At 41.5% G+C, this 26,255-nt stretch overlaps 1 protein-coding gene across 4 annotated transcripts in view; it reads left to right on the top strand.

Moving 5' to 3' along the window:
- The window catches only part of CEP97 (centrosomal protein 97), a 118,354-nt gene extending 92,353 nt beyond the window's left edge, over window positions 1-26,001 (top strand). For all 4 annotated transcript variants that reach the window (XM_033940933.1, XM_033940930.1, XM_033940931.1 and 1 more), the window contains exon 11: window positions 25,062-26,001. In XM_033940933.1, coding sequence (XP_033796824.1) covers window positions 25,062-25,727 — 666 coding nt within the window. In that variant the 3' untranslated portion in view covers window positions 25,728-26,001. The remainder of the gene's footprint in view (window positions 1-25,061) is intronic.
- The last annotated feature ends 254 nt before the right edge of the window (window positions 26,002-26,255 follow it).

Genomic DNA, 26,255 nt, shown 5'->3' with positions numbered 1-26,255 from the left:
GAACATTGAATTTAAATTTGACTTAGAAATAGACAGAGCCCACCGCTCTCCGACTCACGTGCTTGATGTACAGGCGAAATACCCGAGGCCTATAATCGCCCGGTTGCTGCGGTATTCCCAGGTCATGGAAATCATGCGACAAGCAAAGCTTCATCACCCTCTTAAATTTGAGGGCCACAATGTCCTTATTGTTCCTGATTTGTCTAAGCATACTGCCAAGCGCAGAAAACAACTTTTGGAATACAGACCAAAGTTGAAAAGCATGGGCGCCAAATATGGCATGTTCTATCCAGCCACCCTTCGAGTCACGATCAACAACACTACTAAGAACTTCCAACATCCCCATGAGCTGGCAGATTTTCTCGAGTTACAGGCCCCGAGCAACATAGACGCCACCTGACCCTCGTGGCCACGCTGAGTCTCCTCTGCTGCACCAGTTGTGATTTAGATATTTCTATCTCAATTTATCTGACTGTTTGTGCGATGTGAATGCAGTGTTGTATGAATGCATGGTTATTCGTCTGGGTGACCTGTAGCCTAATTGCATTGCTGCTGTATTATATGCAGATTTTCCTGTTTTTTACAGTTTTCCAGAGGGAACATATCTGTGTTTTTTGAGCCACGTTGAGCTTTCTACTATTTGCCTAAGTGGCCTTACTATACCTATGTCTTTTCAGCTTCCTATGTCCGTGTATTTTTGTTCCTTTATGAAGTTAGAGACAAATGATTCTGTTCATCCTTTTTGCAATGGTGTAATATTTGCATTTCTTCTGCTTTTCATATCATTGATCTTTACAATCTACCTTACTATATGTAATTCTTTGAATGGTCCCCAAATAAGTTACTTATTAATACTTTGCCTCCATTATACTTCAAGCTATAGTGGGTGTTTCATTTTATATATGCTGGTGGTCCTGCCATGGTTTCCAAGACATTACTAATGTGGGGTTCTGCATCTGAACTTTTTGGTCTGCAATATTGTCAGTTACAGATGCGCTTCGCCTGCCCTGTATTTATGGTATGCTTGGCGCACAGCTGCTCTGCCTTATTTTCTCTCTCATATATTTTTTTGCATTATACTGTTTATTTAATTTAAGTGAACTTTATGATGCAGCAATATCCTTAAATTGATATGTCACTTAAATTATGTGCCTTAAATGTGAAAGGCTTAAATAATCCTGTTAAACAACTTAAAATCAAAGAATATGTTTCAAGAATTATGCCCGATATAATTCTCCTCCAAGAAACGCATTTAAATGCTACTGATTCTGCTAAATTTCAATTTTCCTGGGCCCTACCCCCTCTGTATTCCTCAGCTGTAGACAAAAAAAATGGTGTCCTGATGTTTATTAGGCGAAGACAGGATTTACATCTGATTTCTCACTCCCATGATTTGGCAGGTAGATGGATAGTAGCACACTTAGAGTTAAATGGACTTCCCCTCATGTGCCTTAATATTTACGCTCCAAATGGTGACTCTCCTGTTTTTTTTGACGATATAGCTGAACAACTTACACTTTCTGCTGGTGAACTTTTTATTCTAGGAGGGGATTTCAATCTTATTTTGGATCCCGCTAGGGATCGTCAATCTAATACTCAATATAAAACATCTCGTTCTTGGCATAAATTACAGGGAATAATATCTCAATTTAATTTATTTGATCCTTGGCGGGCTACACATGCTGAGGATAAGAAGTTTACTTTTTATTCTCCCCCACACTTCACTTATACACGCATTGATTATTTCCTAATTAGTACCTCTCTCTCCACTTATTTTTCTTTTGCTGATATTAGAGAAATTGCTGTCTCTGATCATGCTGCTATTACAATTCACTTTAACAACATCTCTAAATCCATCTCATGTAAACAATGGAGATTCAATAACTCTTTACTTCAGGAACCTGATTTTCTGGAAACAGTCTCTTTAGCTATCAATGACTTCTTCTCTATTAATAGCCCCTCCTCTACTAATTGGATTAATCTCTGGGACTCATTCAAGGCCTATATTAGAGGGGTCATAATATCTAAGGCAGCATTTCTTAAACGTGAGAGACTAAAATCAGTTGAAAATTTAGAAAGGCAAATTAAAATGACTGAAGAGTACCATGTGCATCACCCACTTGACTTTGATACTTTATCCCGTCTTAGGGCCTTAAAGTTGGAATATAATCTCCTTCTCAGTAAAACGGCTTCTCACACTCTTTTACTTAAAAATGCTTCGTACTACTCTGAAAATAATCGGAGTGGTCACCAACTTGCTTTATACTTAAATGGTAGGAATACCAAAACTTATGTTGCTGCTATTACTGATGAGAATAATATTACTCTGACTAACTCTACTGATATTCTTTCCTGCTTTCATAAATTTTATTCTTCACTCTATACATCTGAAGCATGTGATTTACCCACAATTAATAAATTCCTAGATAATCTGCCACATACACAGATTCCTGATTCATGTCAACAAGATCTCTCCACTCCCATAGATAAAGCAGACATTGAATTAGCTATTACTCAACTTGCCAAATGTAAGACTCCCGGTCCAGATGGACTTACGGCTGAATTTTATAGGGCTTTTCTTCCTCATTTGATAGATCCTATTCACTCTTTCTTTACTTCTATCATTCATTCAGGCCAAATTTCAGGAACCTTTACAGAAGCAACTATAATCATTCTCCCTAAATCGGGCAAATCTCCGCTATCGGTTACCAATTATAGACCTTTATCATTGATCAATACTGACGCAAAAATATTTGCCAAAATTGTTGCTAACAAAATTCTCCCTAGTCTATTGAATACAATTTCTCCGGATCAAACTGGCTTTTTGCCGGGTCGTTTGTCTAGTGATAATGCCAGGCTGTTAACTGATGTTATATGCTCCGCCGAAGATGCTACTGATCCTTTGCTTCTTATAGGTTTAGACGCAGAAAAAGCGTTCGATCGCATTGAGTGGAATTATATGTTTCAGGTTTTACAATGGTATGGTTTCCCTCCCTATTTCATGTCTTTGATTAAAATTTTGTACTCTTCACCTACCACTAAATTATATATCAACGATTTATATTCAGTTCCCTTTCACCCCTCCAGGGGTACTAGACAGGGCTGCCCACTTTCCCCTCTATTGTTTAACATTGCTCTTGAACCCTTTTTGACAGCGATCCGTACAAATGAAAAAAATAAGAGGTCTACTTACATCAACTGCACACGTCAAACTGTCAGCTTACGCTGATGACGTACTTTTATATGCAACACCATCATCTATACCTCATATTCTTGCTGTAATTGATTCCTATTCGATTGTATCTGGATACAAACTTAATCAAACCAAAACTGAAATCATGCCACTCAATTGTCCTGAAGTCAAAGACGATATTGTTAAACACGGCTTTCTTTGGGCCCCCTCTAAACTCAAATATTTGGGCGTCTTTTTTGGCCCAACTATTGAGGACACTCTAACATACAATATGGAATTTCTAACCTCTAAAATCAAAATGCTTACTTCCCGTTGGTCTCCCTTAAAGCTCACATGGTGGGGTAGGTTAGACACCGTTAAAATGATGCTTATACCTATCATCAACTACACTCTATCCATGCTACCTTGCTTAATGCCAGCACAAAATTATAAAAAATTAGAACGTATGTTGGTTTCCTTTTTATGGAATGACAAAACACCTAGAATTAGTATTCGGAAACTTAAATGTACTAAAGAACTTGGAGGAGTTAATTTCCCTAGTATATACGATTACCACTTGGCGTTTCTTCTAAGGCAAAGTGGGAGATGGATGGAATCTCTCCCCTCTGTTCCTGTACCTTTATGGGTATCCTTGGAGTCACCTAACAACCCACTATGTCTTAAGTATGCACCTGCTATGCATGGTGTTGCTCCACTAGAACATCACCCAGTGATCCACTCTACTCTCACTGCAATTAGACATTACGATGCTCATTCTGACAATAAATGGGCCTCTACTTTGATGGCTCCTCTTTGGAATAACCCTGCTGTCAAGATTCAGAACAAAATGGTGTCTTGGAAACTGTGGCAGGACCACGGGATATGGTGCTTCTCCCACATATATGATGGTAAAACCTGGTTCCCCTTTGAAATCATATGCAGAACATATAATTTACCACCTTCTCAATTTTTTAGATGGTTACAACTGACACACTGCATCAAAAAACTACTTTCTACTACAGATTATACTAATACTTTGCCCTCTTATGTGGTAACATGTTCTATTATTGCGGCCTCAGGCAAAGAGGCATCGAAATGGTACAAAGCAATACGCCTCAATATGGACTCTCCTCCCTTATCTACCAAAAATATATGGCAAACTGAACTCTCTACTACTCTAACAGATACTGAGTGGTCGAATATATGGATATCTACTAGTAAAGCCCTCCACTCTGCTTCTTTACTCCAATCGGCCTTCTTTCTATTACATAGAGCATACTGGACCCCTTGCAGATTGGCTAAAATTGATACCTCTAAGTCTAAATTATGTTGGTCCTGCAATTTACAAGAAGGCACGCTGCGTCATATGATTTTTGATTGCCCCATGTTATCTACCTTCTGGAAGCTAGTTTGGGGGGATATAGCTAAGATGCTTAATATCAAGGAACAATTATCATACACCTTGCTCATTTTTGGCTGCTCTTCCACTCGATACTCTCCTACCGCTCCTGAGAGTTTGTCGCTACGTGCATTGCTTTTAATAGCAATTAGGGTAATATTTTCTAACTGGAAGAACTTAACTGGTGTATCACATGCAGAATGGTGGTCTCACTTAAATATTATTGTCAAATATGAATCTATTTTCGCTCTGAAAGTGGGTTCACTGCGACATTTTCATGATGTATGGGACCCTATTATACATTATTGCTCACAGGACTCTGTTAGAGGTTGAACTGGGGGTTTGCTGTCTCTCGTATGATTTATACCTGCTATATTGTTGTTTGTATGTTTTTACTGTATGGATATTTGAATTACGGTATCTTTGGGACCATTCTTTTACTGTATTATTGATTGTAATTGCTACAATCCTTACATGGCTGAATTTAGCTGTATACCTAATGCATAACGTACTACGTGATTACACCTTTGTCTCTTATTTTTCTTTCCTATACACGGACATTGGACTTGAACTTTACTTATATCCTGTTGATATTCCTTATTTTTCTGTTTGTACTGTTTATTACTCAAAACCAATAAAAATTATTTGAACTAAAAAAAGAAAGGTATATTAGCGATTGGGTGATAGTTTGTTGGAACAGATTGATCTAAGGACGGACCTGTCAATAAAGGGGTAAGAACTATATGATCCATCGATGTAGAAACATAGCCAGAATCTAGAAAACAATTTATCAATGAAGTTAACCAAGAAATAGCCTGGCCTAGAATATCTCCAAAAAATATAAGATGGGCATGGATTCAGGGAGCAATTTCTCCAACTTAATCTATTGCATAAGGTCCTAACCTGGTCTTCCATTGTATAGGCAAATTCTTTCCAGTATTTGTCCATTGGGATAGCATTTGTTGTTTCCAAATCAGAAAGTAAAACCTCATATTCTACTTTAGGGAAAAGGGCTGTGGGGCCCATAATCATTTGGATAGAAGATTTTTTTTTTTTTTAAATTTCTAGATGTATGGTGGTTTGCCTTTTAAAAATAGGCATTTTTTTACTGCCGACTTTGGATATCTTGCATCATACATCCAAATTGGACTTGGACGTATATTTTGAAATTGCTACTCCATGTGGTTTTGCTTCCAGCACAATCTTCTTTTCAGGGTCTGTAGCAAGATTTATGGTACACTAATCAGTTACATAAACAAGTTACGTGTCTGTTAGTTTTGTCTAGGGAAAACCATAAACTCTGTCAGGTTCAGCTTTCTTGCCTATTTACACGACACAAGACCCAGGCTAATGAGAAATACGTTTATTATGAAAATAGAAAAATATAATTCACAAGACAGCAGCAATATCTAAATATTGTTCACAAAATATCTGATTACATAAATGAAACTCAGTACATAATTATCACAATACACTTGTTAGATAACTAAGTAAAACTAATTCTTACACACACTAAACAATTCCTAATAATAATAATCCCTGATTAGCAGCAATTGATTACAGTTATCATCAAGGTAGCTTTCCAAACCTTATCCAATATCACAACCGGATGCACTTATCTAACCCCAGCTGATAAGATAGATAAGATAATAAGTTCCTTATTCTCACCATCTGATTAGGCCTCCGCCGAAAATTAGGTGAAATGGAAATCGTTTCTTTTCAGCTTAGTAGACGTAGAAAATCCTTTGGTTACAGGCACACGTGTTCGTCAGCCACTGGTAAGGCTATAATTTATTGGCAGCCAAGTTTCCTTGAAGTGATGGAATTCAGAGCTGTTTAAGGTCCGATTCACTCTCTCTCAGGCAGAGAGTCACACGAGGTAACTGTTCAGGTCTTAATTATTAAGAAATAGATGCGTGGAGAATACCTGTGGTAAGATGTGAGCTCCCTCGCATCCCGACACAGACTAATTATAATTCGCAACTTTTCACTTGGACCTCGTCAGATGACTTCCTTGGACCAATCCAGGAACAGATCTTAGATGAATAGCCTTTCTGTGTAAAGTCTCATACAGGCTGGGAGACACAGACGCCATTCGAAAGATAAGCACAGCATAGGAGTATAACTCAAAGATAAGCACAGCATAGGAGTATAACTCCCCCAGGAATCACACGGTCTAAGCATGAAGGCATAGATGGATGTCCTTGACTAGAATACCATTCTGGTACATACCCAGAATGCATAAGGCAGAAACAGCAAAGATGTGCTCTTCTTTCTCTCTTCTTGCAAACTTCATGCTGGAAAGATTTCTTGCAAACAATGGTTCAGGCTTGATGATGTCAGAGAGGCCTAACCTTCAGGTGCAAATAAGGAAACACCCCTACAGGTCTCTCTTCGCCTTCCTTATTAGCACCTTGCATTTGACTTGACATTCCTTGTGCTGTTTACAATTATTTTCATTTGGATCCTTCTTCCACTTTCTGAAGGATTCTCTTTTAGCTCTAATACCTTCCTTCACCTCACTTGTTAACCACACTGACTACCATTTGGTCTTCCTTCCTCCTTTTTAAAAACATGAAATATATCTAGTTTGGGCTTTCAGAATGGTATTTTTGAACAACATCCACACCTGTTGTATATTTTTGACCTTTGCAGCTGCACCTCTAAGTTTCTTTTTTTTTTACCATTCTCCTCATGTTATCATAAGTCACTTTTTTTTAAAGTTAAGTGCTGTTGTATTGGATTTCCTGCACAAACTTATTCCAGGGATTATATCAAATCTGATCATGTTGTGAGATCAATGTTATCAAGCAACCCTGGCACCATTACCTCCTGCACCAATTATGTGCTCCATTAAGAACGAGATATAGAATTGTTTCACCTCTTGTAGGTTCCTGAACTAGCTGCTCCATAAGGCAGTCTTTGATTTCAACAAGAAATTTTATCTCCCTATCATGCCCTGATGTTTCATTCACCCAGTCAATATTGGGGTAATGTTACCCAGTGTGATAGGGTGGAGGGAGCCCAAGCTGTGGAGCTCATTGAGTCTGAGAGGAGAGTTGATTTGCATAAGAGTTGCAAGTATTGCTGGAAGCTGTCCACTCACCCCGAGTGGATTGTGGTGCTGAAAATAACAGCTCCCAGCACAGAGAGCTCAGAAGGAAAGAAACTCCTTTGGGAGCTGGGCGACCCTCAAGAGGAGGAATGCTGGCCTCTGGCCTAACTCCCGGTAAGCCCTGAAGACCACTGCTGACAGGGGGCCCAGTGGAGTAGAGTAGAGTGGCCAGGCTGACTAGTCCTGACAGGGAAGACTGGTGCAACAGAGAGATCTGGCCCTGGAGTGAAGCCTGGTGGTGGGAGGGTCTGTGGGGACCTATGCACTGACAGGAAAGAGCTAAAAGTAGCTGAGGGCCCACTAGAGCTTGGAGTCAAGGAAGGGTCTCAGGCTTGATGACTAATAGTGGGACCGGTGAAGAAAGATCCAGGTGGTGGGGATCCAAGAGGCCAGGGAGTGAGGGACTGGTGGCGACCCCACAAGAGGCAACTGGAAGAGCTGGCAGAGTCCAATGCTGAGGGGGGTCAGGAGATGGTACAGCCGGATAGTCTGGTGATGGCACCACGAGCCATCAGAGAGGACCCCATTTGAAGCAGATTTGATCCTTAGTAGAATGCAGAACATAGTATGGGAAGTAACTGTGTTGAGCCCACTGGCAAACTGTGATAATAACATGATCAAATTTGAGCTGATAACTGGAGTGACATTGCTTAGGAAATCTACTGTAGCGGCATTTAATTTTCTCAATGGTGACTATGAGAAAATGAAAATGATTAAAAAGAAGCTAAAATGGTCTGTGGCAAAGGTCATAAGTGTAAACTAGGCATGGATGTTGTTCAAAAATATCATCGTGGAAGCACAGACCAGATGTATTCCATGTATTAACAAAGATAGAAAGAAGAGGAAATGAGAGCCGACATGGTTTAAAGGCAAAGTGAAAGGCTATTACAACTAAGAAATCATCCTTTAAAGAATGGAAAAAGGATCCCAATGAAGAAAATAAGAAGAGACATAAGCACTGGCAAGTTAGATGCAAAACATTGATAAAGAAAGCTGAACAAGAATATGAAGAACCACTTGCCAAAGAGGCAAAAATTCATAGTAACAATTTTTTAAGGTACATCAAAAGTAGAAAACCTGTGAGGGAATCTGTGGGACCTTTGGATGATCAAGAAGTAAAAGATGCGCTCAGGGAGGATAAAGCCATTGCAGAGAGAGTGAATAAGTTCAAACACCTATATCACCCCATGAACATTCTCTAGAATTTTTTTTTTTTTTAATCTTTATTCATTTTAATAACCAACATCAAGTGCAACAGTTTATCAGTTTACAAAATAAATAGCACCTAATTCCATCAATTAATATAATAAGTACCTATCCCTTCCCACCCACCCACCCATTCATACAGTATAAAAACAATCAAGAGTAATGCAAATGACCAAGATAAACAAATTACAATTTAAAAATAAATTAAGTACATATTACCCCCCCCCCACACACACACACACACCCATCCTTCCTGGATGTGTATAATCAACAGGCAAAACTAACAATCAATCTTTACAAAATTTTGTCAGTGGTTCACAAGCCTCCTTAAATTTCTTATAATGTCCCAATTGTATTGCACTTATACGTTCAAATTTATAAGTTTGGTACAAGGATTCCCAAAATAAGCTGCATGGCAACTCCCGACATGATGAAAAGTAATCTATTATTATATGAAGTTATGGGACTCTTGGCCATCAAAAATGTACCAAACAGCACTGTATCATATCTCAGTGCCAATGGAACTTCCAATATTTTATTGATTTGACCCCAAATGGATCACCAAAATTTAAATCTCATGGGACAAAAGAAAAGCAGATGATCCAGTGTTCCTATATCGAGATGACAGCGCCAGCATCTATTTGACTTAGAAGTATCTAATTTTTGTAATCTAACAGGGGTCCAAAAACTTCTATGCAACAAAAAAACCATGTTTGTCTCATAGATGCTGATATTGAACATCTCATCCTCCAAGTCCAAATCCATGGCCATCGAGTAGCAGAAATTTATTGCTTTGTCTCAATGCTCCAAATGTCTTTTAGACTAGTTTTGGGGTTTTTATTCAAAAATTCAGATATTAATTTATACCACTTGGCTGCCTGATGCCTCAGGAAATCTGTCTGGAAGCACAGACCCGGTAAGCTAGACTGAGGTTTTAAGTTACGCCAATCAGGGAACTCCTTCTGAATGGCCTGCTTCAACTGCAACCACTTATATACTTGACACTTTGAAATACCAAATGCCTAAACTCTCTAATCCCAGCTCTCTCAAATAATTCTTATACAACTCTCTGAAGTAATTTGGAAAATCAAAATGCTTCTTTTGAAGCGAGCCCTACCCAATGTATTTCCCCTTCTCCACTTACCTCCCTTTATTTTTATTTTCATCTCGCTGTAATTACAAATTTACCTTCCCTCATCTCCCTTTGTTTCATGTACGTTGGTTTGATTATGCCCCCGTACTTTTTATGTTCAAATCTTTTTTTATTGAGAATGCCAAGCAATAGACAGCAAAGAACATAACAAAATAAAAAAACCAGCATCCAACAATACAACGTATTTGAATAGACAATAAAACAGAAGCAGCAATCCCCAACCCCATCCTACCAGCAAAAACCCCCAAACCTCAACTCCCCCCCCCTGATAAACACACAAAAGATGACCAAGAGGTCACTAAGATCCCAAAGGCCCGTACTCTTGTGGCCCATGGAACTACTATAAAAAGAACCCCCCCTCAAAAGAAAGGAGAGGAAAAAAAAAAAAGAAATGGAACCCTGCAGTGACCGATCCCGGTAGCTAGCATAGTGCATAGCAATAAAGCTAAGTGAGACGGTTCAATAGGAGACCACGTCCACTAGGAGGGAGGAAAGCCAGATAGACTCCCCAGACCAGCAAAAAACGATGTCTGCAGCGAGGGCGACCAACCGCCTCTCGAACATCCCAAGTGGCCAAATTATGCACCAAAGATCTCCAGGTCCAAAAAGAGGAAGGTTCAGAAGCAGTCCAACTTTGCAAAATGCATTTGCGAGCAAGAAGACACACCTTACAACACCAGAGGAGCCCCCCTTAGGAAGGCCCTGGAAGGCCCCCGGTAGGTCTAAAACCAGTTGCGCTACGGTACCCACAATGGGACTCTGAAATAAGCCCCATAAGTACTACTGCCAATATACTTGGACCATCCAGCAATCCCAGAAAGAATGAACAAAAGTATTGGGGTCTCGGCCACATTTCAAACAGAGAGGTGAGTCAATACCCCCAATTTTGTGCAATTGCACCCAAGTGTAATAGGCCCTCTATATCACTCGCACATAACACTCTGGAAACAGCTCTCCTGTAATCAAGTGAGGACCCCCCCCCCACCCGGACACGTAAAATATCCCACCGACTAAGATCCATATGAAGATCTCGACCCCAGTTCCCTTGAATACGTAACACATCTTAGGGCTCATTGAAATCCAAGAGGGCCCTATGTAATGCCGACACCGAAGTGGAATGGATCGCCACTTCTGCAAAGAAAATCCTAAGGCGCTCCCCCATTGGCTGCGCAATCCGATCTGGAGGGAGTGAGAGAACATAATGTTTAGCCTGACAATAGGCGAAACTATCACCCCCAGCTCCCACCCAAGCTTTCCCCAAGAGCCGTTAGAGGTGGCAGACCCCCTTCCTAATTCAACAGGTGTTCCAGCCGACTAATTCTGCAATCAGCCCAATTAAGAAAAGCAGGGTTATCACGTCCCAGTGGAAAGGCCAGGTTCCCACAAAGGGGCAATTGGTTCATCCCCTCCCAATTTACTTATCAAACTCCCCCACACAGCCCTCATAGATTTCTAAAGGCGTGAAACTCAGCGGGAATCTCTTGAGCAGGCAAGTGCAAGAGACTCGCCAAAGAATGAGGTGCGTAAAAAGCCCGTTCCAAATCCAGAGAAGTAAACTGGTGTTCAACTTGTAACCAATCTTTCAAATGCCGTATTAAACAGGCTTCATTGTAAAGGCCGAGATCGGGGAAACCGAGACCCCCCGAGTTCAGCCACCCACCAAATAGGAAAAACGAATGCGCAGTTTATGAGAGTTCCAACAGAAACGCGAGAATAGGCAGTGCAGTCGCGCAAGGTCTTTTCTCAACAATTGAAGGGGCAAAGTTTGCAGCACATAGAGCCTGCGCGGGAAAATCACCATACGGATGAGGGCTATGCGGCCCATCAATGTCAAAGGGAGGTCCCTCCAGGCCTCAAGTTAGAACCTGGTATCATCTAAGAGCTTAGTAACATTAAGCGAATAAAGTGGTGTCGTAGAGGTCGCAAGATACACCCCAACATATCAGAAGTGGCCCGTAGCCCACCATAAAGGGAAGGAGGCACCCCATTGAGCCTGCAATGCCAAAGAAGATGGCAGAGCCTCAGATTTGACTAAGTTTAATTGAAAGCCAGCCTAATCACCATATTCTCTAATAGTCTCCAAAAGGGCCTGTAAAGAAGAAAACGGGTTCATGAGAAGGGCCAAGAGATCGTCTGCAAAGGCAGCAACTTTAAAACTATGATGTCCCAAAAGAACTCTCTTGATGTCCGGATTTGAGTGAATATCATGGAGAAGCGGGTCGAGGGCCAAGACAAATAATAAAGGGGACAAAGGATACCCCTGCCGCATGCCATGATGTATCTCAAAGAAAGATGATCTACAACCATTAACCCACATGGTGGCCTGGGGAGTAGCATAGAGAGTACATATCGCTGAAACGAAGCGACCCTGAAAGCCATATTTAGTCAAAGTAGCATATAGATAATCCCAATGAATGCAGTCGAAAGCCTTCTCAGCATCAAAGCTGATAAGCAAAGAAGGAGAAGCGATACGAGAGCTATATTCTAAAGAGAGCAGTATTTTACGCACATTTTTTGCCATGGAACGGCCCTTCACGAAACCAACCTGGGACTCATGAAGAATAAGCGGTAACAGCCGAGCCAAGCGATTGGCCAGGATCTTAGCCAGAAGTTTAACATCAAAATTGAGGAGCAAGATAGGACGATATGATTCTGGTAGAGCAGAATCTTTCACAGGTTTTGGAAGGACTAAGATCTGAGCCACATTAAGATATTCGGGCATAGCTTCAGCGTTGACCATAACATTAAACATAGCAGCAAGTGGTGCCACAATTTCAAGTTTCATAAGTTTATAGAACTCCACTCTATAACCATCAACCCCAGGGGCTTTCAAAGCAGAACTTTGGTTGATAGCGAGTTCTACCTCCTCTGTACCAATAGGTGCATTTAAACGAGCAAGCTGCTCCTCAGTAAGACAAGGAAGATCCAGACCATCTAAATATAAGGCCCCAGGGAGCCCCAGATCAGGTGAAGCATAAAGATTTGCATAAAATTGTCAAAAGACATCACAAATAGTGGAATCACTAGCGACCCAGGCAGACCCACCAGCATTAAGACTCAAGATCTTCTTACAACCCTCCCACTGGGAAACCAAACGGGCCAGAAGTCCCCCCCCCCCTTATTGCCATGAACATACAAGCGGAATTTGTAGTAGGCAAGGGACTTGGTAGTTCGCTGATGTAAAAGCTCATTGAAGGCCGATTATAGAGATAAGAGATTCTGTTTGTTAATTGGGGTGGGCTGATGACCAAAGGGCCCCTATACTTTTTAAACTTTAGATATATTTCTTTTATTTTGACATTTTATTTTTAATTCTTATTTTATTGTAAACCGTTTAGATACCCGACTGATAAACAGTATATCAAAAATAAAGAAAATTTGGAAACTTTATGGGAGAAGATGTAAGAAATCTATCTGAACCAGAAATGGTTTTCAAGGGTGATAAGGCAGAGGAATTTAAAGAAATCTCAGGAACCTGGAAGACGTACTAAGCCAAATTGACAACTTAAAGAGTGATATGATCACCAGATGGTATATATCCCAGGGTACTGAAAGAACTCAAACATGAAATTGCTGATCTGCTGTTAGTGATCTGTAACTTGTCATTAAAATTGTCTGTAGTACCTAAAGATTGGATGGTGGTCAATATTATGCTGATTTTTAAAAAGGGTTCCAGGGGAGATTCAGGAAATTATAGACTGGTAAGCCTGACCTTGTTGCCGGGCAAAATAGTGGAAACAATTATAAAAAATAAAATTGTGGAGCATGTAGAGAAACATGATTTAATGAGACAGTGAGCATGTGTTCAGCTGAGTATTCCAGGTGAGGGCGTACCATTGCCTGGTACAGCGCCATGGTAACCTTCTCCGATCTGTTTGTGATCCCCTTCTTAGTCATTCCAAGCATTATGTTCACTCTTTTCGCCGCCACCGCACATTACGAGAATGACTTCAATGGCTTGTCGACCAGTACTCCCAAGTCTCTTTCCTGGGGGATCTTTCCAAGTACTGCACCGGACATCCTGTATTTATGTATAAGATTTTTGTTACCGACATGCATCACCTTACACTTATCCATGTTAAACCTAATTTGCCATGTTGCGGCCCATTTCTCGAGCGTGTTTATGTCACGTTGCAGGTCTTTGCAATCCTCCTGTGTCTTCACTACTCTGAATAACTTTGTATCGTCTGCAAATTTAATCACCTCACTCGTCATACCAATTTCTAGGTCGTTTATAAATATGTTGAAGAGCACGGGTCCAAGCACTGAACCCTGCAGCATCCACTTGTGACGTTTTTCCTGTCTGAGTATTGTCCATTTACCCCCACTCTCTGTTTCCTATCCGCCAGCCAATTTTTAATCCATGTGAGTATTTCACCCTCAATTCCATGGCTTGCAATTTTTCGAAGTAGTCGTTTATGCGGACCCTTGTCGAACGCCTTCTGAAAATCCAGATATACAATGTTGACCAGGTCACCCTTGTCTATCTGCCTGTTTATTCCCTCGAAGAAGTGCAGCAAGTTCGTCAAGCAAGATCTTCCTTTGTTGAAGCTGTGCTGGCTGGTCCTCATCAGATTGTATCCGTCAAGGTGATCAATGATGTGGTCCTTTATCAGCACCACTACCATATTTCCCGGTTCCGAGGTCAGACTCACCAGTCTGTAGTTTTCCGGATCTCCCCTCGAACCTTTCTTGAAGATCGATGTAACATTCGCCACTTTCCAGTCTTCCGGAATCCTTCCTGATTTGATCAACAGATTGGCTATTAGTTGAAGCAGTTCAGCTATAGTCCCTTTCACCTCCTTGATGACCCTCGGATGGATGCCATCCGGTCCCGGGGTTGTATCGTTTTTAAGCCTATCAATCTGCCTGCTTACCTCTTCTAGACTGACCGTCAACCCTGTCAGTTTCCTGTCTTCGTTTCCTGCATATAGCCTGTCGGCTTCCGGTATGTTGTGTATATCCTCTTCGGTAAATACAGACGCAAAAAATGTGTTCAGTTTGTCGGCGATGGCTTTGTCCTCCTTTAGCAATCCCTTTATTCCATGTTCATCCAACAGCCCCACCGCTTCCTTCGAAAGAATGGCTTGAAGTTTTTTGCCTCCTTGGCTGGGACCAGTGCTGTTTAACTTATTTATAAATGATCTAGAAATTGGAACTATGATCGAAGTGATTAAATTTGCAGATGACACTAAACTGTTCAAAGTTGTTAAAATGCATGCGGACTGTGAAAAATTACAGGAAGACCATAGGAAATTGAATGACTGGGCATCCAAATGGCAGGTGAAATTCAATGTGGAAAAATGCAACGTGATGCACATTGGGAAGAATAAACACAATCATAGTTATCAGATGCTAGGGACTACCTTGGGGGTCAGCACTTAGGAAAAGGATCTGGATGTCATCTTAGACAATACACTAAAGTCTTCCACCCAAAGTCTTCCACCCAATGTGTGGCGGCGGCCAAGAAGGCAAACAGAATGCTAGGCATTAATAGAAAAGGGATGGTTAACAAGACTAAGAATGTTATAATGCCTCTATATCTCTAAATGGTGCGACCTCACCTTGAGTATTGCATTTAGTTCTGGTCTCCTTATCTCAAAAAAGATATAGTGGCACTAGAACAAGTTCAAAGAAGAGCGACCAAGATGATAAAGGGGATGGAACTCCTCTCGCATGAGGAAAGACTAAAAAGGTTAGGGCTCTTCATGTTGGAAAAGAGACATCTAAGGGGAGATATGATTGAAGTCTACAAAATCCTGAGTGGTGTAGAACAGGTACAAGTGGATTGATTTTTTTTTTTTTTTACTTCATCAAGATTTACAAGGACTAGAGTCAGCTGATGAAGTTTCAGAATAATATTTTGAAAACGAATAGGAGGAAATATTTTTTCACTTGGAGAATAGTTAAGAACATAAGAATTGCCGCTGCTGGTTCAGACCAGTGGTTCATTGTGCCCAGTAGTCTGCTCCCGCGGTAGCCCTTAGGTCAAAGACCAGTGCCCTAATTGAGTCTAGCCTTACCTGTGTACGTTCTGGTTCAGCAGGAACTTGTCTAACTTTGACTTGAATCCCTAGAGAGTGTGTTCCCCTATAACAGCCTCTGGAAGAGCGGTCCAGTTTTCTACCACTCTCTGGGTGACAAAGAACTTCCTTACATTTGTATGGAATCTATCCCCTTTTAACTTTAAAGAGTGCCCTCGTTCTCGCTACCTTGGAGAGGGTGAACAACCTGTCTTTATCTACTTAGTCTATTCCCTTCATTATCTTGAACGTTTCAATCATGTCCCCTTTCAGTCTTCTCTTTTCAAGGGAGAAGAGGCCCAGTTTCTCTAATCTCTCACTGTATGGCAACTCCTCCAGCCCCTTAACCATTTTAGTCGCTCTTCTCTGGACCCTTTCGAGTAGTACTGTGTCCTTCTTCATGTATGGCGACCAGTGTTGGATGCAGTATTCCAGGTGAGGGCATACCATTGCCCAGTACAGTGAAATGATAACCTTCTCCGATCTGTTCATGATCCCCTTCTTAATCATTCCTAGCATTCTGTTCACCGTTTTCGCCGCCCCCGCACATTGCGCAGACAGCTTCATTGACTTGTCGACCAGTACTCCCAAGTCTCTTTCCTGGGGGGTCTCTCCGAGTACCGCACCGGACATCCTGTATTCGTGTATACAATTTTTGTTACTGATATACATTACCTTACACTTATCCACGTTAAACCTCATTTGCCTTGTTGCAGCCCATTTCTTGAGCGTGTTTGTCACATTGCAGGTCTTCGCAATCCTTCTGTGTCTTCACTACTCTGAATAACTTCGTATCGTCTGCAAATTTAATCATCTCGCTCGTCGTACCAATTTCCAGGTCGTTTATAAATATGTTGAAGACCACGGGTCCAAGCACTGAACCCTGCGGCACTCCACTCGTGATGCTTTTCCAGTCCGAGTATTGTCCATTTACCCCCACTTTCTGTTTCCTATCCACCAACCAGTTTTTAGTTCATTTGAGTACTTCACTCTCAGTTCCATGGCTCGCAATTTTTCGAAGTAGTCGTTCATGCAGGACCTTGTTGAACGCCTTAAGCTCTGGAATGTGTTGTCAGAGGATGTGGAAAGAGCAGTTAACATAGCTGGTTTTAAAAAAAGGTTTGGACAAATTCCTGGAGGAAAAGTCCATAGTCTGCTGTTGAGACAGACATGGGACAGTAGCATGGAATGCTGTTACTATTTGGGTTTTTGCCAGGTACTTGTGACTTGCATTGGCCTCCACAAAGACAAGATACTGGGCTAGATGGACCATTGGTCTGATCCAGTAAGGCTATTCTTATGTTCTTATGACCCTGGAAGCATTGACCAAGATATAAGGAGCGTTCGATGGAGGGAACAGCTAGGACGGTGACAACCATTGTAGTAACTGGTGAATGGAACCGGATGCTGCCAAAGACCTAGAGGGCCAATACAGGGTCAGAGGAAGGACTCGGGAGAGACCTGGAGGGATGGAGTCCAGGGAGGAGGTTGGGATGACCAGGAGGTTGGAAAGACGTGGTCACATGTTTTAAGAATTGTGTGTGTAACCCTGTTGTGTTTTACAGAGAATGAAGGTGACTGGGGGTGGATATTTGATGGGTGTTACCGCTCGGCCCAGTCACATGATCATACCCAGTTTGTTGGCTTCCCTAATTTCTTATAACATTTCAGCATCTGTCCATTCATCTTGGTCAGGGCAGACAGTAGTGCACTCCTATCACTATTCTTTTCCTCCTTACACATGGAATTTCTACCCATAGGGATTCCAAGGTGTATTTCTGCTCCTGTAAAATTTTCAGTCCATTTGATTCAAGGCCATCCTTAACATATAATGCTACACCTCCACCAATTCGGTCCACCCTATCACTATGATAATAGTTTGTTTCCCAATATGACAGTGTCCCGCTGGTTATCTTCCTTCCATCAGGTCTCAGAAACGCCTGTTATATTTATCTTTTCATGTAGTGGAATATATTCCAATTCTCCCATCTTGTTTCTTAGGTTTCTGGCATTTGCATACAGACATTTCAAACAATGTTTGCTATATCTATTTACAATTTGCTCAATAGTTGGCATGGATAATTTATAATCTTTAAAATCAGCCTGCTCTGTATTTGAGAATGTATGGTCTACTGTGGCCTGTATTGCAATCTCACTATTGGGATGCTCTGTTTTCCCTTTTATGATGATATCTTTTAAAGATACCTTGTCCTGAACTGTGCTCTTTTGAGCGTCTGTTGACCTTCCCCTAGTTTACAGTTTAAAAGCTGCTCTCTCTCCTTTTTAAATGTTGATACCAGCAGCCTGGTTCCACCCCAGTTAAGGTGGAGCCCATCTTTGGGGAATAAGCTTCTCTTCCACAGTATGTCACCTAGTTTCTAACAAATTTAAAACCCTCATACCTGCACCGTCGCCTCATCCACCCATTGAGACATCAGAACTCTGCCTGTCTCTTGAGTCCTGCGCGTAGAACAGGGATCATTTCTGAAAATGCTACCCTGGAGGTTCTGGATTTTAACTTCCTACTTAAGAATCTAAATTTGCCTTCCAGAACCTCCCTACTACATTTCCCTATGTCATTGGTACCCACATGTACCAAGATAGCAGGTTCCTCCCCAGCACTGTCTAAAATCTTATTTAAGTGATGCATGAGGTCCGCTGTCTTCGCATTAGGCATGCAAATGATCAAGCGATCCTCAAGTCCACCAGCCATCCAGCTATCTATATGCTTAATGATCGAATCTCCCACATAATATAAACTACAAGCAGAGGTAAAGGAAGTAGCTGATTTTTGGGATCACTGGACCACTACCAGCACCTGCATTTTAGACAACATTGCACCTAAACATACCAGTAAAAGTAATGCAAATAAATATAACAAATGGTTCGACATCAATCTCCTAAAAATGAAACAGTTAGCCAGACGTCTAGAAAGAAAATGGAAAAAAACAGGAGAATTATCAGACCGTAACAATTGGAGAGCCAATATAAAAACCTACAAACAACTAATAAAAGATAAACGCAAAGCATTTTACTCAAACAAAATCAATTCATTCTGCAACAGCTCACGAGGAGTTAATACAAAAGAGCTGTTCAATCTGGTTACTAACCTATTTGACACCACCCGCTACACTCTACCCACACACAACTTTAAATTACCCTCGGCGAACGACCTAGCCCTGCACTTTGACTCAAAAATTAAAAAACTAAGAAACAATTGCCCAACAGAAGAACCTAATGAACACCATATAGCTAACACACAAGGAAATGAAACCCCTGCAGACATGTTCTGGGATTCATTTCAAGACATAGATTGGAATAACTATACCAAATTATACAACAAATACTCCAAATCATACTGCTTCCTGGACTCATGTCCCCCGGAAATCATGAAAGCGGCACCACTTGAATTTAAACTATCTCTACTGCACTACTTAGCCAATAACCTGAAAAACGGAAAATTCCTCACCAACAAAGGCCACATAATAATAACCCCTATCCTAAAAAATAGCAAAGAATCGTCAGCCCTAGTTTCCAACTACAGAGCAATTGCTTCCATACCACTCTTTGTAAAGATCATGGAGGTGCTGGTACACTCCCAATTAATGGAATATCTAGACTAGTTCTCACTCCTTCATGAGACTCAATCCGGCTTTAGACCGCTTTTCAGCACAGAAACAGTAATTGCAGCCATCTTAGATTACTTGCACCTATTTTTAAGCAAAGGCCTCAGTGCCCTGATCATGCAATTCGACATGAGCTCTGCCTTTGACCTTGTAGACCATGCGAATTTGCTACAGTGTCTAGACGCTATTGGCATCAGAGGCGAAGTGCTAAACTGGTTTCATGGTTTCCTTTCGTCCCGAACCTATCAGGTTCACTTCAACAATGATCTCTCCAACACCTGGAGCAACCCATCCGGCGTTCCGCAAGGGTCCCCACTATCCCCTCTGCTTTTCAATATCTACATGACCTCACTGAGCGTTCAATTAACCCAGCTGGGGATAAAATTATTCAGTTATGCTGATGACTTCACAATTATTATCCCATTTGCCAACTCCATCTCGGAAACAATTCCAAAAGCATCAGAAGCCATAAACTTGATGGAACATTGGATGACAGACTTCAAACTCAAGCTCAATACTGAGAAGACAAAATTCTTTGTCGCTTCACTGCGCCCTCTTGACACCAAAACCCCACTAGACATCAACAAACATAACTTTACCCCATACAGCCCACCATTAAAATACTGGGTGTAACTCTGGACCAATGCCTCACCATGAAAGATCAGGTGGACTCCCTAATCAAAAAGAGTTTTTTCACCCTCTGGAAACTTAAATCCATTAAAGCATACTTTGATAACTCTGCCTTCAGAATCTTGGTACAATCCCTCGTATTAAGTCAACTCGACTACTGTAACATCGCCTACTTAGCAATCCCCCAAAAGAATATGCGACGATTACAACTAATGCAAAACACTGCGGTCAGACTAATCTTTGGTCTAAAGAAGTTCGATCACGTGACGCCATACTTCAAACAGCTACACTGGCTGCCGATGGAAGCTCGTGTAAAGTTTAAGTTCGCCTGCCTCTGTTTTAAAGTTTTCTATGGTCTAACCCCTAAATACATCACTGACCTATTCTCCTTCTCAGCCAACAAACACAAGAGAAGCTCCCACTCGCACTTCGTTTCTCCCCCGGTTAGAGGATGCAAACTAAAAAAACACCATGAGCATCTTCTCTCACATCAGGCTGCTCTATGGGGTAAAGACAACTCCTATTGCCCACCACTTATGAGGTATTCAGGAAACACCTCAAAATTCACCTATTCCTGAAATACCTAGACAGCTAACCCACTTCCCTCCTTCCCCTCTCTTGCCCTTTCTCCCCATTGTTCCCACATCCCTTAAGTTAACTCAACTTGTACGTCAACTCAACTTGTACCCCACTAATCTTCTGTAAACTGCATAGAACTTAACGGTATTGCGGTATATAAACTGTTATTATTATTATTATAATGGCCGTCCTAATCCTTCCCTCCTGGGCAGATGCTTCTACCTTGGACAACAGAAGCATGTCAGTCTGAACTGAAGGCAGGAGCTGCAGTCACTATCCCGTGGAGTGCCGCTTCACATCTCCACATGGGTGATTATGATGACAGATGCCAGCCTGTTCGATTGGGGAGCATTATGCAAGGGGCATCCGGAGAATGGACGTTAGAACCCATTGTAGAGGAAATGATCAATCAACTGATTAGAGCTGAGAGCCATCCATCTGGCACTGCAGGACAAAGCAGTATGAATTTTCTAAGACAATGCAACGGTGGTAGCCTATGTCAAATTGGCATGGAGGCACCAAGAGTGCTCCATTACATTTGGAGGCCCAACTTTTGTTTCAGTGGGCAGAGATCCATCTGTTTGCTCTCTCAGCGGCACATGTAGCAGGAGTGGACATTGTGCAAGTGGATTTTCTCAGCTAGCAGATGCTAGACCCCGAAGAATAGGTTCTATCTCGGGAATCATTCGACAGCATTGTGAGTCTATGGGAATGCCCACATTTGATTTAATGGCATTACAAGAAAAGTGGCTCAGTTTTTCAGTGGATGATGCAAGCCAGGAAGTACTGGCTTGGATGTCCCAGTGCAGCTGTGGCCAAGGGCAGGACTCCTGTATGTTTCCTCCGTGGTCCATGATAGGCAGAGTCCTGTGTAGAATAATGTCACATCAGGGGTTGATGGTTCTTGTCAGACTGGCCGAGGCATCCGTGGTATGCAGATCTAGTATGTATACAGAGGGACCAGGGTCTCAGACTACCCTGTCATCTGGAATTACTCTTGTAGGGCCCAATCACTCTGGAGGATTTTGGTTTTATGGCATGGCTCTTGAGCACACAGCCTTAGTGCACAAAGGCTATTCATTAGTGGTTATAGCCACTCTCCTAACGTCATAAAGGCAGACAATGTTGGCTGCCTATTCAAAGACCTGGAAATGCTTCCAGGGCTGGTGTGCACAGAAGAGTGAGGACTCAGTCACTAGGGTCTCAAACTAAATCATGCAAAAATTTTTGGCTGGATCTCTATTGGTTTGCATGATTTAGTTTGAGACCCTAGTGAATGCCCACACAAAATTTTATTCAATTTGGAAGAGATCGAGCATGGATGATTTTTTTTAAATTGGTCCACGTGACGTGGAATGACTCTTTTCTCTTAGAAATCTATATGTGGCATTGAAGCCATGCTTCTAGGCTCTCTCCATGTTTTCTGGTGCACCAGTTTACTCAACAATTCCCACACTACATCATCTCAAATCATCAAAGGGCCTCCAGAACTGGTATCCCTTCTTCATCCTCTGCTTTGAGTGAGTTTTCCTGAAAAGAGACCATTTGAAGAAACAATTTATCAGTGATTCCATTACTATGTTCCTGGTCTCCAGCTATCTTGCCACTGGGCAGCACTCCAGGAGTCCTGGCAGTAGACACTAAAATCGATTCTATCCTAAAGCATGAGAGTAAAAGTCAGTCTATTCTGGAAACCATTGCAGCTTGCCACATGGATATGACATTGTACTGCCTTAGAAGCCTCCCCCCCCCAATATATGGTGGTGTTCTCTGATAGTGTTTATAACTTGTATGAAATGATGGCAGCATCTGGTGCCTGCTTTTGCCCTTGTCATCCTACATCGTGAATGCAAAACTCTGATGTCCTATTAGATATTGCATCTACGTCAGTGTTGCCTTTTTTTTTTTTTTGCAGCTTCCATGACTTCAACTATTTCTTTTAATTACTTGAGCTTGGGCCCAGGGAAGACCAACACCATTTCTATGGTTCAATTGCCCAAAAGTATTCAGTAACTACAACCCACCTCCAGGAAGGACAGGAAAGAAGAGAAATGTTCCACCCCCTCTTCCCCAAGAGGAGCAGCAACAGCTGGTGGACTATCCAGGAGGCAACAATAAAGCCTAGGGCTTCCTCAAATATTTATGTGCAGGACAGCTTTAGTATTCTCCAGAATCAAGGGCCATTTTTCTTATATTTGCTTATCTTGATGTTGCCATGAATAGAGTTCACTCCTTGCATTAATGCCTATTCAATTATATTATATGAGGGTAAATCAAAAAGTAAAGGCAAACTACATTTAACGGCTTTAATAGAAGTAACTGTGAGAAATTGAACATACCACTTTTCCACACAGTTCCCATGCAAGACAAAGCATTTGTTGTGTCATTCAACGAACTTTTACATTCCTGTAGAGAAGTTTCTCGGTTGCTCCTGAAGCCAGGTGAGCACCGCTTCCTTTACTTCATCATGCTTTGTCCTTTGCTCTCCAGGTTGCAGTGATTCACCTATGTTTTGTTGCCGATGACAATTCTCTCCAGACTACTCGGATCTTCTTCATACCAGCTAAGGAACTGGGTCACAACCTCCACACGCTATTGCTTATACAGATCAGTAAACTGTTTGGGAACCCATTGTGCACAGACTTTCCTGTATCTCAAGTCTTCATGCATTATGTCAAATGCAGATGCATAGCTGATATCCAAATTTCTGTTTAAACCTTTTTTATCCACTCATAAACCTTTTGTTGATTCATGGTGCTATGTCCATACTGAGTCAATATCTGATGGTAAAGTTCCACAGGTTTCACTCCCCTCTGCCCAAAGAAAGTACACTACTGTGCGTTGTTTTTCGATGGTGAAATCTTGCAATGGAGCGTCCATGTTTCTGACTTTGTGGCTGCCATATAACTAAAGGCCAAGTGCTGCACTGTGCGTGGTGAACTATCCAATAGGCAATGTACAAGTACATATGTTGCATTTTGCTAGCTCTGTTCTGGTTATCACATTATTTAACAAGTGCCTTTAATTTTTGAGTTGCCCACTTATATTCTGGATTACATTTCAAGTAAACCAGAAATAAAGTTTGGGATATACAGTACATACAATAGAATTTTGTTAATTAGAAAGTACAGTGGAACCTTGGTTTACGAGCATAATTTGTTCCAGAAGCATGCTTGTAAATCAAGTTACTTGTATATCAAAGCGAGTTTCCCCATAGGAATGAATGGAAACTCGCTTTGATTTGTTCCACCAACCCCCCCGAGGCTACCATCGAGATCTCCGAGAGAACGAGAGCCAGAAGGCCTTGATCATGCGCAGATGCTCAAGGCCCAGCCCAGGCAAGAGGCAGGAGCTCGCATTCACCCTTACAACAAGCAGAAGGGATAAGGACCATGTTTGGGAGGAAGGAAGGGCGGATGCCGCTTTCAGCACAGGGGTGCTTTGCGGTTCTCATGGGGGGGCGTTCGCGGGGGGGGGGGGGGTTTGCAATGCCGGTTAGAGCGGGGGGGAGGTGCTCGTACACCGGAACATGCTCGGTTTGCGAGGCAAAAGTTTGCTGAGTGTTTTGCTCGTCTTGCAAAACACTCGCAAACCGGGTTACTCGCAAACCGAGATTCCACTGTATATGGTTCTTAAATAGTCTTAATGAACTTACAAAAGGAAACATAGTGAGTCGTGAAGATTATATATGCAGGTAAAGTAATCCAAAGCTTGGCTGCCTGGTATAAAAAAAAGAGTGAAAAAGACTTTTCTAAATTTGAAACCCTTAGAAGTTGGAAATGCTAACTTTAAAGAATTACAAGTTGCATACCTAGAATATAAAACTGATCAATGAGAATATGTAGGATGGAGCAGTTCTATGAATGATCTTAAGTACTAAATGCACAATTTAAAAGAAATCCTGGCCTTCGTCGATAGCCAATGAAACTGAACATAATAGGGTATAATCCTGTCTAATTTCTTTAATGAACAGATCAACCAAATAGCAGAATTTTGTAGTGTGAGAAGTTGACAGCACCGGTATGAGAAATGGAAAAACTAGAAGTAAAGTTAACAGCACTAGATTATTAGTTTGTTCAGTGAATCTAGAAATGATAAATCTACCTCATGTGTATTTCTTATGGCTTGTACCTACTAAGTATTTTCTGTACTTCACAGGTTCAATCCCTTCAGGAATGGCAGCTTTCAGTTAAAAAACATTTTGATAAATGCAAGCAATCAGATGTTCCTTCATCAGAATTTTTGTGTGCATGCAAATTGACTGTCCAGCCACTTAATCCAAACTCGGAGACTTCTCCCCAACCAGCTGATGAATCGAATGTCTGCACTGAGAAATCCATTCTAGACTTTCCAGATTCTGGCTTCCATTCCAACATGATAGACCAGACTCAACAGCATAACTCTCTGGACCCTGAAAAGAATTCCACAGAAGGAATCAGCAGCAGCAACGCAGCAACATCTCTGGAAACTGTCAAACAGTACAGTGATTTTGTGCTTGAGTTACCATCTTCCACAGAGGAGCCTTCTGACAATCATGGTGAATGCAGCAAAGACAGCTCCAATAGTGAGCAAGATAGTAGTTTACTTCAGCAGTATTTAAACTCTGTACAGCAGCAAGAAGATATCGATGATAGGACAGTTGATAGCCAGCCCCAAACTGCTGAATCCTTATCCAATGTCCTGACAACAGATACATCTCATGACATATCAAACATCTGGCAAGAAGAAATCAGTCAGTCAACAGTTGATTGCCAGTCTGATATAGAAGCACAGGAGGAGCACATACCCTCCTTTCAGATGCAACATCTTAGTTTAGCTTTCTAATATGATTAGCACCTGTTCAGATCTGAACAAAATTTGTATTCGTATCATACAGAAACTTCTGGATTCTGTAACAAAGAATTCTACTAAGACTTTTTCATTTTTCCAGTCCTTGCTAAGTTAATAACCTTGGGACTTTAAGCTAGAAGAGCATAGCAGGTCATTCCCAGCTTTTACACAAGTGAATTGTGTCTGTAATCACATTTTATTTTTCTGTTTAAGTAGCTACAATTGAGTTTAAATATATTCCTGTGTTCTGGTTTCTCCTTTGCCCCTGCTCCTGTCCTTCTATGTCTCTAAGCATGTAATTGTTATTCATGCCCTGTAGTTTCTCTGACACCTCCTACCCACATACTGTATTTTTCGTTCCATAAGACGCATCTGACCATAAGACACACCCACCTCTAGAGGAGGAAAAACCAAGAAAAATAATGCTGAACCAAATGGGAATAATGCTGTCCCCCCCCTCTGATGGTCTAGTGGTAGGCCATGACAGGGTACTGGGCACATCTAGTGGTGGGCACATCTAAT

The sequence above is a fragment of the Geotrypetes seraphini genome, chromosome 4, assembly GCF_902459505.1.
Source record: "Geotrypetes seraphini chromosome 4, aGeoSer1.1, whole genome shotgun sequence".
NCBI lineage: Eukaryota > Metazoa > Chordata > Amphibia > Gymnophiona > Dermophiidae > Geotrypetes > Geotrypetes seraphini.
This window is presented reverse-complemented; position numbering and strand designations above follow the sequence as displayed.